Raw genomic sequence first — 13,222 nt, 5'->3', positions numbered from 1 at the left:
TGAGTTTGGGAGTAGAGGTTGAACTCCAAGATGGGGTGGCTACTCCATGTCTTCTACCCAAACTCCAGAGTTGAGAGCTAGCTCAGGAAGTCCATGTGAGAAAGCCAGCATTATTGCAGTGCAGGTCACAGTAAGACCACTGCTCACAGGGACACCTTAGGTGGCTTTCAACTCAGTAGGTTGGGTAAATTGTTTTTTCTCCAGTTACCAGATCTTTCTTCAGGATGGGAGAAAAGAGCTGAAGTGCTTGCAGGTGTTCATATATTTGATAAAGCTGCTTATCACTAATAAGTTAAATTTGACAATTCTGAAGTATGCACTGCCCTGAAACAGGAGATGACTAATGCTATAGCCACGTGGCTCATGCTGTTGACTCCTAGTCACTGCTAATCTGACAGAACATGTCAGCCCAGGAGTATAGGCACTGGAGATTTCTTTACTAACATCATTAGAGCCCACATATCCCCTTTGGATCACTCACAAATATGTATGAAGTCAATTAAACAGCGTCATTGTGGTTTGGGATACTCTTGGTGTTTTAGAGGAGGTATTTCAGAGAACTGTGCATTTTTCTATTTTAGTGGTGGGAGGGGGAAGGCCCAACAGGATAACAAATTAATACACTCTGATCCAAAATCAAAGCTGCCTTTTGCATCGGTTGCAGTGAAAATGGGGAGAGTTCACACTCTCCCTCCCAACGTCCTGTTCCTACGCTGCCTGACCTAACTGACTTACATCTACGGGATGGCTAAGGAGGGGGCCCTTGTTTTGCATGCCTGTTCTTTGTAGCCTTTATGTGCTGAGAGGCAACTATTTCACCTTGGCTGACAGTACTGCGGAAAGTACCACAGAGTCCTGTTCAAGGTATTGGCTTCTCCATGTCTTCAGAGCTTATCTGGAGCAAGTATTACATCACAGTTTAGAAGGACCATCATAATTGTATTGCCTTAATTCTGTTAATATTACTGAGACACTTTTTTTTTTTTTCTTCTAGTGTATTGTGGCGTTTGCGTGCAATATTTTGCTTAACAGCTACTCTGCAGCAGTTCTTACATGTGAACAAAGGTCACCATAGCAATTTGTGATGCTGGTGTACTGGAGTGAAACCTGTGGAATTTATTACAGACAAAACCCAGTCAACTTGCTGGTTTGGTGCTGAGTGACAGAGAAAATGTTTGTTGCTCAACTCCAATAACAAAAATCCAACCAATGTGCTCTGTGTTTTCTCTCTCAACTTTTCAGACAAGCTGTGACCGCCCAGTTGCTCCCATTGCAGGACCGTCTCTGTTTAAGAGATGCAAGCTATGCCAGGTATGGAGAGAACTTTCTGCAAGTAGCTTTCTTTGGAATGCAGAGGGAGCAAACTTGTCTAAGCCTGGGCAGTGTCTAGGGACAGTGAAGAAGCTCTTTGCGTGATCTGTGAATTCAGGGGACCCTAATAACATGCTGTGGTGCTGAAACCACTCAGAGTAGCAGACTCTGTTGATAGTCCATTAATATATTGCTTACTGAGGTCATCTGTGGCCCATATTATGTTACATTTCTTCTTTTGCATTGTTTGTGTACAGGACAAAAAGTGCCTCCAACAGACATTGCTCTGTTGAAATCTCATGTTGTCTTCCCAACCAGTTTCTCTTACTAAAAACATTTTAAGAATATCAATGCTCTGCCCAGTTCTGTGCTGTCTTTCCACGTATGCATATGAAGAGTATTCTCTTTCTTCCTAAATCAGGGAAGTATCTTGGGGACTTTCTTGAAGATTTACCTTGCTATTTTACTTAGTCATTCTTCAGCTCAGATTTCTGGTTACATCTCACTGATGACCACAGAGATAACGAAAGTAATGCAAGATTACCAGCATTATCAGCCTTGTTTTTTTCTGTATCTTTCAGTGCTAGGCAATCAACACAGAGAAATATAGCATGATTTTGCAGCAGTCATGTTATTAAAAAAAAAAAAAAAACAAACAACAAACTAGCTAATACCGATGAAAAGCATTACTCTCTGAACAACTTAAAACTAGAAGAGATGCACTGAAATGAAAGCAGTCAGGGAACCTTGTTTCTTAACCCAGCATTTCAGTACTACTTTCACATTCTTGAGAGGGATCCACTTTCTGCAGGAGAGAGTAAATGCAGGACTTCTTCTGAAGGTAAGTTAACGTATCCCGTCATTAAATCCAGTAGGTTGACTGGTACTGCCCTTGAGAGAGGGAAAGCAAGAGGAAGCATAAGGCATATTAGGTCACAGATCATAAGTAAACACAGTTTCACAAATAAATTCATCTTGACCTTAAATTGACAATGCTATGTATAATGTACATTGGTTTTACAATTGTTAAACAAAGTCTGCCACGTTTGCATGTGAGAAAGGACAGCTGTTTTAAGGAAAAGCACAAGCAAACAGCACTAAAATACACAGTGTATGCTTAACACAGAAACATATTGTAAATGTGCTAGACGGAAGTTTTATCTTGGTGGGAACATATTTGTTAACTCTGAGGTTCATATACCCACAAACCTCAAAGCCTACGCCCTCAGATCTCTCCTGGTATAGCAATTACCAAAGAATTGCCATGGCTCTCTGATCTCATACATGTCAATAGATTGACTCTGAGCACTATATTAAAAATCCAAAATTTGGACTTACCATGATAACAATGTATAGTTTCTAAGGAGCTCTTGCATGACCTGTCTGGTGTTTCCTGCAGGCATGAATATAAAAATGCCAAAAACTTATTCTTTAGTGTCTTATCAAGCAAACCAAATACAAAAATATTTCGGGTTTGGAGAGGTTCTGTTGGAATTTCTGAGAAAATTACTGAACGGATATGTCTCCATATTTCTGTTCTACACATATAACTCTCCTCTTTGTGGTATGCAAATAATGACACATACTCAAAACAGAGGGTGAGTGATATATCATGCTTTCCTGCAGCTGGATCATCTCAAGAATGGGGGGAAAAAAAAATTACATGTGGCAATGCTGTTAAGCATTTTCCCTCTCAGTAGACAGGCTTTCCAGTTTATAGAGAGTCAAGATTCCTGAGCTTCAGTGCTAAAATTGTTTCATTTAGGGGAAAAAAAACCAAACGGTTCCAGTAGTGCCAGATACTATGGCAATAGGAAAGTCAATAAAACTGTCTGTTAAAACTGAAATATCTCTTAAAAAACAAAAACAAAAACAAAACAAAAAAACATCTGGAAGAAATTGCTGGGTCTCAGTGAAGCCAGACTATTCCCTGGAGCCTCTAGGTCAGTTCTCTCTACATTTCCTTGGCCTAGTAAATGCACCAGAACTTATTTTCTGGTTTCTCCTATGTCAGCTCTTGTTTGTGCTAGGCTGTTCAGATTCTGCTTCAAGTACTTGTGGTGGAGGAGGTATCTTTGCAGTGGAAGCAGGGCTTCCCCACCCAGGGATAACTTAAGGAAGGATGTGCTAATCACGCTGGTCAAATGCGCTGTTTCTTCCCAGTCCCACAAACTTAATGACTGTATTAAGCATGAGATCTGAAGCCTGTGGTAGATTTCTTGTTTCAGTCACTCATGCTTGTACTGGTGCTGCAGCAAATTAGAAATCTTGCTCTGTAAAAGTCATCTTCATCTGTAATAAAATTGGCACGTAGATTCTACAGAAACACTTGGGACTTTAGGACATAATAAGGCTCCTAATTATAAATAAATAAAAGTCCAAGTAGGATAATAAGTAGAATGAAATTCTATTTAATTTAAAAGTGATCTAAGTATCTGTAAATCAATTAAAATGTGAAGTCTTACTGAGGAACTACTAACATTAAGAACATAAATGTGACCTTACGAGACAATAAACTAATTTTCATAAGTTTCAGAAGAAAAATGTAGCCTTAATTTGTAAGACCATAGTAGGGTAAAGCTTGAAATACTGAAATAATTCCAATATTGCATGGCACAGTTCAAGACTACAACAAACTGGATGTTAATCTTAATGTGTGCACTACTCAGTGGTTCAAAATAAAAAAAAAAAAAAAAAATCTGTGAGGAATCTCCAAGTCACTTTTGTTAGCCATGAAAATGTTTGGTTCTGGTTTAAAAAAAAAAAACCAAACCAAAAAAACCTCACACCCCTGATGCTTCTCAACAAACAGTTCTGTAAGCTATTTAGGTAGGAAGTCTTTGGATCTCCATGCTCAAAGTATTACTTCCTCTAAGAAGCTGCTGCAGTTTTTTTTCTGTAAGTAAGAACATTCCTTCAGGTACCAGTTGAGGCTGTGTTCTAAGTAATTTTGACATGAGCTGGTACAAAAGTCATTCAGGAGAAGTTTCAAAACTGTTTCTTTCCTCCAGGATATGACAACTCTTTGGAGAAAACTTACCTTAAAACCTTAAGAAATGTGAGAACGTTCATTTCCACATGCTGCTACTTAGAGGAATGACATGATTAAATCAGTAAATGAAAGTCAGATTTTAAAAAGCCGTATGAAAACGTTTGTTCTGGAAAAAGCTGAACTATCTCTAATTCTGGCCCCTCACATTTTTCCAGCCTTGCAGGAAGCAATTGTGCAGAAACACAGAGTTATTGACTGATATCCAGCCTGCAATGCAGAGAAATTTAAAAGGCTAAGTATGTAATACAAGTGCTTGCAAAATGCAAGCAAAAGTAGGTATCTTAAACTTATGGCTTCAATTAAAACAATGTTCATAGGCACATTACCAAAAACAAAGCCAGAGAAAACATACCACATTAAGTCCTTCAGATTTTACTGATGGCTTGCAGAGCTTGAGATTGATCATCTTGAGAAGCAAGCATCCTTGCTGAACAAATATAGGCTGACAACTGATTTTTGGGCCAAGGGAGGATCCCTGCCCTAAGAATGCTCACCTGTGTGTAACCTCATACTGTACAAGATAACAGACTTCTGATTATGAAGCATCATTAAACAGTCCACTTGCCCTGGAAGGTGTATTTTTTTTCAAAACGTATAACAGTTAACTGAAGACTGCTGTATTTTTTTAATACTTGATTCTGGAGCAAAGAGGCCATGTAGAAGCAGCATTTTATAGGGTATTGTTGCCTGGTCTCTGATGCATAGGCAGATTTAGAATATTACAAATTGCCAATGTGGGGAATTTTCATACTGAAAAGACAGAAAGCATCTGCCTTTTAATAGTACCTCAAGCTCTGCTGCCATAAAGAAACATGTCTCCAGGGGTTGGTCTAGATCTCTTTTTCAGTGTGGGCAAGAACCAGTAATGCACCGCAGTGTGTTCTGACTTTCAGGAGTGGGGCTTTGAGGTGGACAGCTGGCAGCAGGTCAGAGTGGGCAATGGAAAGGAACAACCACTGCTGTTGTGTGATGACATGGCTGAAAAGAAGAAAAAGGGGGGAAAAAAAAAAGAGGAGAGAAAGGATTATGATCTTCCATCCTCACTGTTTTTTCAGAGGTCATAGGTGTTAGAAGGATGGGTCTTGCAAAAATTCCTGCAACAGTTCTGGTGTGCCCAGTGTGCCTTGACTAGGAGCCATTGTACAACATGTCCCAAATAGTTCATCCCTTCCAAATGATAATGGATTTTGACACCTGGTGAGTTAATGTCTGCTCTGACACTTTGCTAGAGCAGAACTTGCAAAGCATCAGAGTGGCTTGTGCCAATGCACCGGTGCACGACATGTTGGAGTAGTGAGGTGAATGCGTTGCTCTGTCAAAGGTGATATTGCTCAGTGTTATTACATAAAAACAACCATCGTTATGAAGCATTTCATCTGGATTTATTGCATTCAAAAAAGCTCAGTGATACCAATGCAACTCATGACAGAAATGAGACATTGTATCTGATTATGTATCTTGTATACTGAATTAGAACAATTAGAAGATTAAAAGCGAGCTGCTGAAGTACTCTACAAGATCTCCCATGTCTTTGAGCTTGTCTGTGATGGTAAAACACCTGTTGCCAGGGAAGCAATTCCACAGGGCAGAGAGGCTTGGAGCAGGTGAGTTGTCAGCCCACACGAGAATAGACAACACACTCCTTTGAGGGGTCACTCTTCTGCACTACATCATAGTCGCAGCTTTTCTTGTTGAAAACAACTTTACAGTTCTCTTTGTCATAACCAACAGGAGTATGAAAGCTGTCATTGGTGGAGAGAAAGCAAATGTTAGACTGAGAGCAATAAAAGATTAAATACCTCAGCAGTTCAATGATCAGAGCTTGAATGAGTGCTGGGTGAGATACCTCTGAAACTATGGCTAAGAGCAGTCTGGCTAGCTTTAGTGCCACACAGCTACAGCTTCCAGGGCCTCAAATGATGTCCTGCTGCACTGTGTAGGTCCACCAGTATTCTCAGCACTAGCATAGGGATTTCTAGCACAGCACTCCACAGTGTGACATAAGCATGGTCTCAGCATGTTTTATCCCTTTTCCATTAATTTTGCATTATTGACAGTTTGCTTAGAATGTGGTAGCTGTTTCCTGACAGATCATCAGCTGACCAAAGGCAATGATTGTAATCAAGCCATTTTTGGCCTTTGAGAAGTTTGGATTAGAGGAAAGGAGGATGTTGCAGATAGATACTTCAGAGCAGAGCCTTGTCACTCTATGGTCAGCATGTTCACTGGAGAAAAGCATCTCTGGAAAGGGATTCAGATCATCATAAGCCCTTTAGAGAATCTTTACTTAAGTCCTTTTGGAATGAATTCCATCCTACTACCACTTTCTCTGCTAAGAAAAGACTGAACTGCAATGTAAGAGGGGTTCACAAGTTGCCCACAGTTAAAGGCAGGCCCTAACTGGATGGATGTGTCTGGAAGGGCCTGTGTCTGCTCCTAGTCAGCAGAAAGTGAGCAAAGGTAAACACAGCCAAGGATCTAAATGATAAAGAGCTGTATGTGGCTTGCCCTAGCTCTGTGACATGGGTCACAGGGCAGGCTCTTTTGTGCCTTTAGAAACTCATGTATTCCCAGCAAAGAGAAAGCCGTGGTCTTCCTGTGGGCAACAATGCTACCAAGAAGTTCAAACTTACAGGGAGCAGCAACGTATTGCATCTTGGCTACAGCTGCATCTGAAGCAATTTTCCGTCCTTGCGATCTCTCCAAAGGGGTACAGTTTTCCATCCAGCATACAGCCTGCATAAGACACCAGCAAAACAAAATATGTTCTTTAAGCCTCCACATAAAGGCTCAAAAGTTTAAAAATTATTGCAAGTTTTCTGAAAATTATTTTCTTGGTAATAATAAAGTAGAAGTCATGTTGTTTTATGGGTTATTACCCAGACTATTTTGAAAGCCCGAACTTGTTTATTCTTCACTTGTTAGAGACAGTCTCAGTGTGACAGATCTGGGGTGGAAGTTAGCAACCAAACAGCCAGGTCTGCCACCTGGCACTACACTTTGCTCAGAACTACTCTCAACTCCCACATCAGCTCCATGTACTGGAACAACAATAATATTGCTGCAACCATACCAAGTCCAGAGGAAGATTTTGTTTTCCCTACTTTTGGAAACTTGGTGCTGGAACTTCCTGTTCATATTTTTTCTGACATTACCCCCCTCCCTTGTATTTTGAATCCTTCCCAGCAGCTCCACAAAGAACCAAGCTGCCACAGAACAATCAAGTGAGAGGACCTTCCCTGTTCTTACCTTTGTTGGCCTCCTCTGGCTTGTTGAGTTTAGTAAAGCAGTATGCATCACCGAGTGTCACTATGATGCCCATTGTCACAAGGAAAGACAGAAAGCTCCTCTGTAAGATACAGAGCACACAGCTTGAATTTAATTCCATTTTGATTATCTATGTTTTCAAAAGCTAAGTCATTGAATCTGAAGCAAAAATTAGAAATAACCTTATGTGTATGTGAAAATGTTGGAAAATGGCACTGATGACTTTTTCCTTTATGTAGGAAGAAACAAAATGATATGACGTGAATGTGTCAGCAGCATCACTCCCTGCCAAAGTCCAATCTCTAGAAATCGTAAAAAGCTTCAATGGTATTATACACTTGAAAGCCCTGTCAGACTCTTATTAGTGCTTTATTTATTGACTTTGAGTCAAATTTAGGTATTTCTCCAGCAAAGCATCCCGTTGCTTCACTTTTGGGTACAGCAATTTCTCTAAATTTGGCAGTGGAGTGGAGATCTCAGACCTAATTACATGCCAGTAAGTTTTTTTAAATAGGTGGCTGGGTAGAGAAGAAAGACACAAATTAGTGTTTTGGGGCACAAAATTAGTGCTGTATAATCATCTTAGTAGTGCATGAGCCATCTTGTCAAACATGCGCACACAGGTCTGGACATGTCACCATACACCCTTCCTTTTGCCTAGTGGTGGCAACAGCTAAACATCTGTAAGAGCTCTTCAGAGATGTCCACTGGGACCTGCTGAACAACCAAGACTTTTTTGAAAAAGCCTGCATAACTTTGTGATGGCAGTTATACTGGGGTAGAGGGACTGGAGAAGCATGAGAGGGTTATTTTGATGGGTTGTTCAAGCTGGATAACTTAAGGCAAAAGTTTAGGAATGGCCAGAGACTGGGAAGCGATGGAGGAAGTTCTTTAAATTTTCTTGGTAGCACTTGCAGATCAACATGAAAGGATTGTAAAATGAGTAGATATTTCCAAGTTACTGTTCTGAACTCCAGATGCTGTTGCTACTTGAAACTAGGGTTTAAAATAGCAGTAAGAGGCTTTGTTTTTAGGCAGCTCTGCCTTGGGTTACTTGAATCATTAATGTCAAAAGACACTGAAAGGTCCTGAACCTTAGGCAGATGGTGAGCCAAGGGAAATCTCCTGTCTGCCAAGGAAAAAACTTGCTATTTTCATCTTTGATGTGCTGCTTTCTTATAGGGCTAAGGGACATTTATGGTGTAGTGAAAGAGAGGAGGAGGGTCTATGGAGTGGTCTAGGAAGGGTGTAATGCTTTATTTCCATAGTGTTTCTGTGATTTGGAGTTCCTGAGGCTTTGAGGTAGAATAGAGCCAGTTGCCACGCTGAGCACCATAGCCAGAATGAGAGAAGTTAAGAAAAAAGACTGAAACTCTTAAACTGTGTTATTCTGTGGTGCCTGGCCAAAGGAAAATTGTCTAAGCAACTCCTGTTCCATGAAGTTGTAGGCTGTAACATTGCTGCTGGTCTCTGCTGAGGTTCCATGTGCATTTGTCATGGATCTGTGGTGCCATCTGTGCTGTGCAGCTATCCGGGGCTTTGTGACCTCAGGGAATCATGGGTTTCCACAGAGGATCTCAACACACTTGGGATACTGCTTGCACTTGCTGTATACTAGTCATTCATCTTGAGCCTGGTGGTGGCTTTCCTCCAAACTGGTCTAGGCGTTTGCAACAGCACAGACCAGTTCTACCAGAGGTCCTACTGCTGTCGCTCATGTCTTTATAGAAAAGACTAAAATCCTTCTTTTGCTGTGTTGGGCTGTCTTCTGTGAATGTTTTATCCTTTGTTTGCTCCAACATTTATCCTTATCTTGCTATTCCTAGAAATGCCAGTCATATGAATTTGGGCATGCTCCTCTCTCTAAAGACAAAAGTTCCGGACCTTCCACTGAATCTAAACAAAAACAAAAGGGGAAGACTGTGGGCCCACATGTAAGTAAGCTGAGCACAGAGGGTATCAAGCAGGTAAGAAAGCACTGGCAGAAACAGTATCCTTTATTAGAAATGGCAGAGATTGTTAGTGTTACTCTGATGCCAAGGGCTCTTACTTAAATATCAGAGTTGTGTTGCTCTGAGTGGTCTGTGAGCAAGGCACTTCAAGAAATCTGGGGGTTTTGTGGCTTGCTTGCTCTCTTAAAAAGGGGATGCCACCAGCCGTCTTGTAGAACAGAATCTTCCAAACTGAATTTAATGACCTTTGAAAGTGAGTGAATTAACGTGAAATGAGATACCAGATCATTTTGTTAAGCTAAGTCTTATTTGAGTGTAGACAAGCCCTCAGGAAAGCTTAGGCAGAGAAAGAAGTAGATGATAATTTCTCCCTTTATTTATGAATCTAGACATATTACAGAAACTAAAGCCTCGTCAGTAAAACTTATGCCATTCCTGAGATTCGTATCAAAGCTAGCAATTATGTTAGTACCTTTGGGGATTACACGAGCATAAATTCGAGGAAAATTGGGCCATAGGGCTTTGTCTATCTATTCAGCATTACCTAACTGTTTATTCAGATTCTGCAAACATATTTGGAGGCTTGAAAAGCAGAAAGAGGACATAACTTGATAAATCAACAGAAATGTAGACAAAAACCACACAAAATACTCTGTACATTACACTCTTCATGGTAAAGAGACTCTATTTTAAACGACATTTCACATCTATACGTTTTAAAAGTATGCTCCTAAATGTTTACAAAATTCTGAATATTTTCACAAACATTTCATGAGAAAGGAATAACAGCAAGTGAAAGATCAAGAAATATCCATGTAAAGATTCTTGCAAAGAATTACAAAACAAAGAACAAAATTCACAGTAATCTTCGCAAAGGTGTCTTACTTTCTTTGCATCTTGCAAATTTTTAATAGAATATATTCACATTTAAAATTGTGTAAGTAGGTGTTTCTCTTAAATAGCCTTCTTTTGCAGTTTTAAAGCAAATAGATATCTGTATCCTCATTTAAAAAAAAAATAAAATTATAAACCTTTGACTTACCATTGTGGAATGCTTGGCTTCCAAAGAGCTCCAACTTTCCAGAAGAACACTGTGAGTTCTTTATGTGGAATCTGAGAGCAAATATTTTATGGTGTTTTTATGTTGAGCAATTTAAGTCTACGAAAAAAAAAAAAAGCTTACTCAACTCAAATACAGTTATGGTGAAATTTCTGAAGAAATCACTGGAATTTTGCCAGCTGGCAATGAAGAAATGTTTGATTCTGTAGAGCACTGCCCTTTGTAAAAGGTTAAACTTAGAACTTTGTATTCCTTGCAAGCATTATTATTAGAAAAATGTGTTTCTGATTGAATACAAGTATTTCTAGCTAAGCTGTAGGCCGTATTGTATGGTTAGATGATTTCTAGCTGTGGCAGGAATGCATGTTGACCCTTTCTGCTCTCAGTGGGCTGGAATATGCTTAGAGTAGGGAACTAGGTATTAATAGCTTGGGGAGGTTTGGTCAGATCTTTGCATACTCATGTTTAGTGGTGCAGTGTGCAGTGTAAGATAACTGAAGGTACTTGGCCATTCCCGGTATTAAAGCCTCTTAACATTCACATCTTAGCCAAAGCTGGATCAAATTACAACGTTTCTCCTTCTCCTCAACTAAAATAAGGATTTCTTCTCGAATCAAAAACCTGCTGTTGCTCCTGCAGAACTGTTCAGGCTTTGACCTGAATAACTGTGACAGAGTATATGATTACTTGTATATGTGCAAAATACTTGCACAAGCAGTGATAAATTTCAGAGTGCTAATCAAATGCTCTGCTTTCTCTTGCTCCTGCAACCTCTTTTTAGAATGAAATAATAGACTGTGGCCCTATCTATGTTTCAAAAAGAAATATTTTGTTACAGATGCTGGCAAGCAATTTGAAACTCATTCATGTGGGAGATTTATCACTAGCTACAGGAAATTTCAGGTATGATTTTAAGATTACATTTACAAACTTTGGGCAAATAAATCCGATAAAATTTGACTGTACTACAAGCTAAATAATTTTGAACTTATTTTTTTTAAGAGTAAATTAAACAGTTGTAAATACTTTGGAATGGTAGCAAGAAAAGTTGTCATAGATTTTCTCCTACACACTATGTATTTCTGAGTAGTAATTATAATTAATTCAGGTTTTGGATGTATTAAATCCAAATAAATCAGCAGAAGCAAAAAAAAAAATTAAGTAATTACATTACATAATTTCATTACCTTCTTGGAGGAAACACTGAAGTTGAAGTCTGTGCAAGTTTGATAATCGTTTAGTAAGAAATACATAATTCACGAGAAGCTACTAAGCATTCATTTTTACAGGCTATACAGCCAATTTTTTTGTTGTTGTTGTTGTTCTGATATGATCACTACATCTTTTAAAAGTTTCATTTCATGAAGATCATGTTTATGTCATTGAGAAAATTCAGTACATTTCCTTCTTCATCCTTTGCTTCCAGAATACTAGAAAATAGTACTTTATCATCAAAATCTTCCTTGTGTCTGTGCTTACAGAGTGTCAAGTCAGCTTGACAGCACTCTCAGGTGAGTACAGTGTTTTCAGTCTTCAGTCATGTGGCACAAATTTCCTCTCACTCTTGTAACGTGTTTCTGAACACTCTCCAATCTGGCAGTACCTCATTTCAAATCTCAGTATAGAACAAGGTATGAAAGCTTGTAAGTGTTGTGGAAATTACCCCAGATACTATGAAGGACATAATGCCTTTCCTGTATATACATCCAGGGATCACATCTGCTGTTTTAAGCACCATATTCTTCTAGATACAAAACATATGCTTTCCATCCCTAAATTCTTCTCAGGGGCACTGTTGTTAATATAGGTTTTATGTTTTACAGAGTATCAATAAATTCCTATTTCTACAAAATTAAAAATCTGTCTAAAGTATGGATTAAGCCAGCACAGTTTATGTCACCATCAAGACAACCAGACTTAGTCATCATTTGTCAAATTAATCATTGTTTGCAAACTCTATCAGCAATTATTTTACATTTTCTCCCAGATGACTTATATAAAGGTTTCATACAAGTGTAGACAAACTATAGACAATGCACACCAACCTATGGCTCACACTAGTTTTAAAGCATTCCCTTCCCTTCACCTACCTTGTCTAAGCTTTGTTATCCCCAGGTCACCCTGGGCTTGACAGGAAATTTTATGCCAGTCCTTTTGTGGTTTTCGATAGAGAGCTCAAAGCAAGACCATTTTTGCTTTCAAAGCACTTATTAGGCAGAACACCTTATTCTTCTGCCAATGAATTCTTGATAAAGATGCCGGAGCGCTGCCAGCTGTGCTGCTGATTCTCTTCTGGTAGGCTGACACTCCTCTGAGTGCCTTTGAGCCTCCTGCCTCAGGATATGAAGATCTTGCTTTAAAAGAACTTAGTCTCTTCCTAAAGTCTTAGATCTGGTGACATCTCCAGTGAGTTGATCTTTTAATATACTTTTTTCAAGAATGATTGCTTCCATAGCATTGCACTAATTCACTTTTACAGTTGTCATATAGCGTGAGGAGAGACAAAACTGCCTGACAAGCTCTCCCATGAAAAGTGATCAGCTCAGATATTTCTGATAATTTTCAATATTCCTATGAAGT

The 13,222-nt window shown here is 39.2% G+C and overlaps 1 protein-coding gene across 2 annotated transcripts; it reads right to left on the bottom strand.

The window, feature by feature from the left end:
- Positions 1–5,723: 5,723 nt before the first annotated feature.
- Positions 5,724–10,745, bottom strand: LOC104478333 (beta-microseminoprotein). 2 transcript variants are annotated; one of them, XM_086752372.1, is made up of 4 exons: positions 10,625–10,745; positions 7,613–7,712; positions 6,997–7,099; positions 5,724–6,105 (listed from the first exon to the last, which is right to left on the bottom strand). In XM_086752372.1, the coding sequence occupies exons 1-4, from the start codon at positions 10,625–10,627 to the stop codon at positions 5,976–5,978; spliced, it is 336 nt and encodes a 111-aa protein (XP_086608498.1). In that variant the 5' UTR covers positions 10,628–10,745; the 3' UTR covers positions 5,724–5,975. The 2 variants fall into 2 exon arrangements, with proteins under 2 accessions (XP_086608498.1, XP_010116957.1); XM_010118655.2 differs by lacking the exon at positions 10,625–10,745.
- Positions 10,746–13,222: the final 2,477 nt, after the last annotated feature.

Source organism: Chlamydotis macqueenii, chromosome 7, assembly GCF_036417535.1.
Source record: "Chlamydotis macqueenii isolate bChlMac1 chromosome 7, bChlMac1.mat, whole genome shotgun sequence".
NCBI classification, from domain to species: Eukaryota; Metazoa; Chordata; class Aves; order Otidiformes; family Otididae; genus Chlamydotis; species Chlamydotis macqueenii.
This window is presented reverse-complemented; position numbering and strand designations above follow the sequence as displayed.

What these genes read in the sequence shown, in the direction of transcription:
- LOC104478333 (XM_086752372.1), bottom strand. An exon ending in GCCAGAGGAGGCCAACAAAG is followed by an intron (nt 7,100 to 7,612) that starts GTAAGAACAGGG and finishes TGTCTTATGCAG; the next exon opens with GCTGTATGCTGGATGGAAAA. An exon ending in GCAATACGTTGCTGCTCCCT is followed by an intron (nt 6,106 to 6,996) that starts GTAAGTTTGAAC and finishes CACCAATGACAG; the next exon opens with CTTTCATACTCCTGTTGGTT.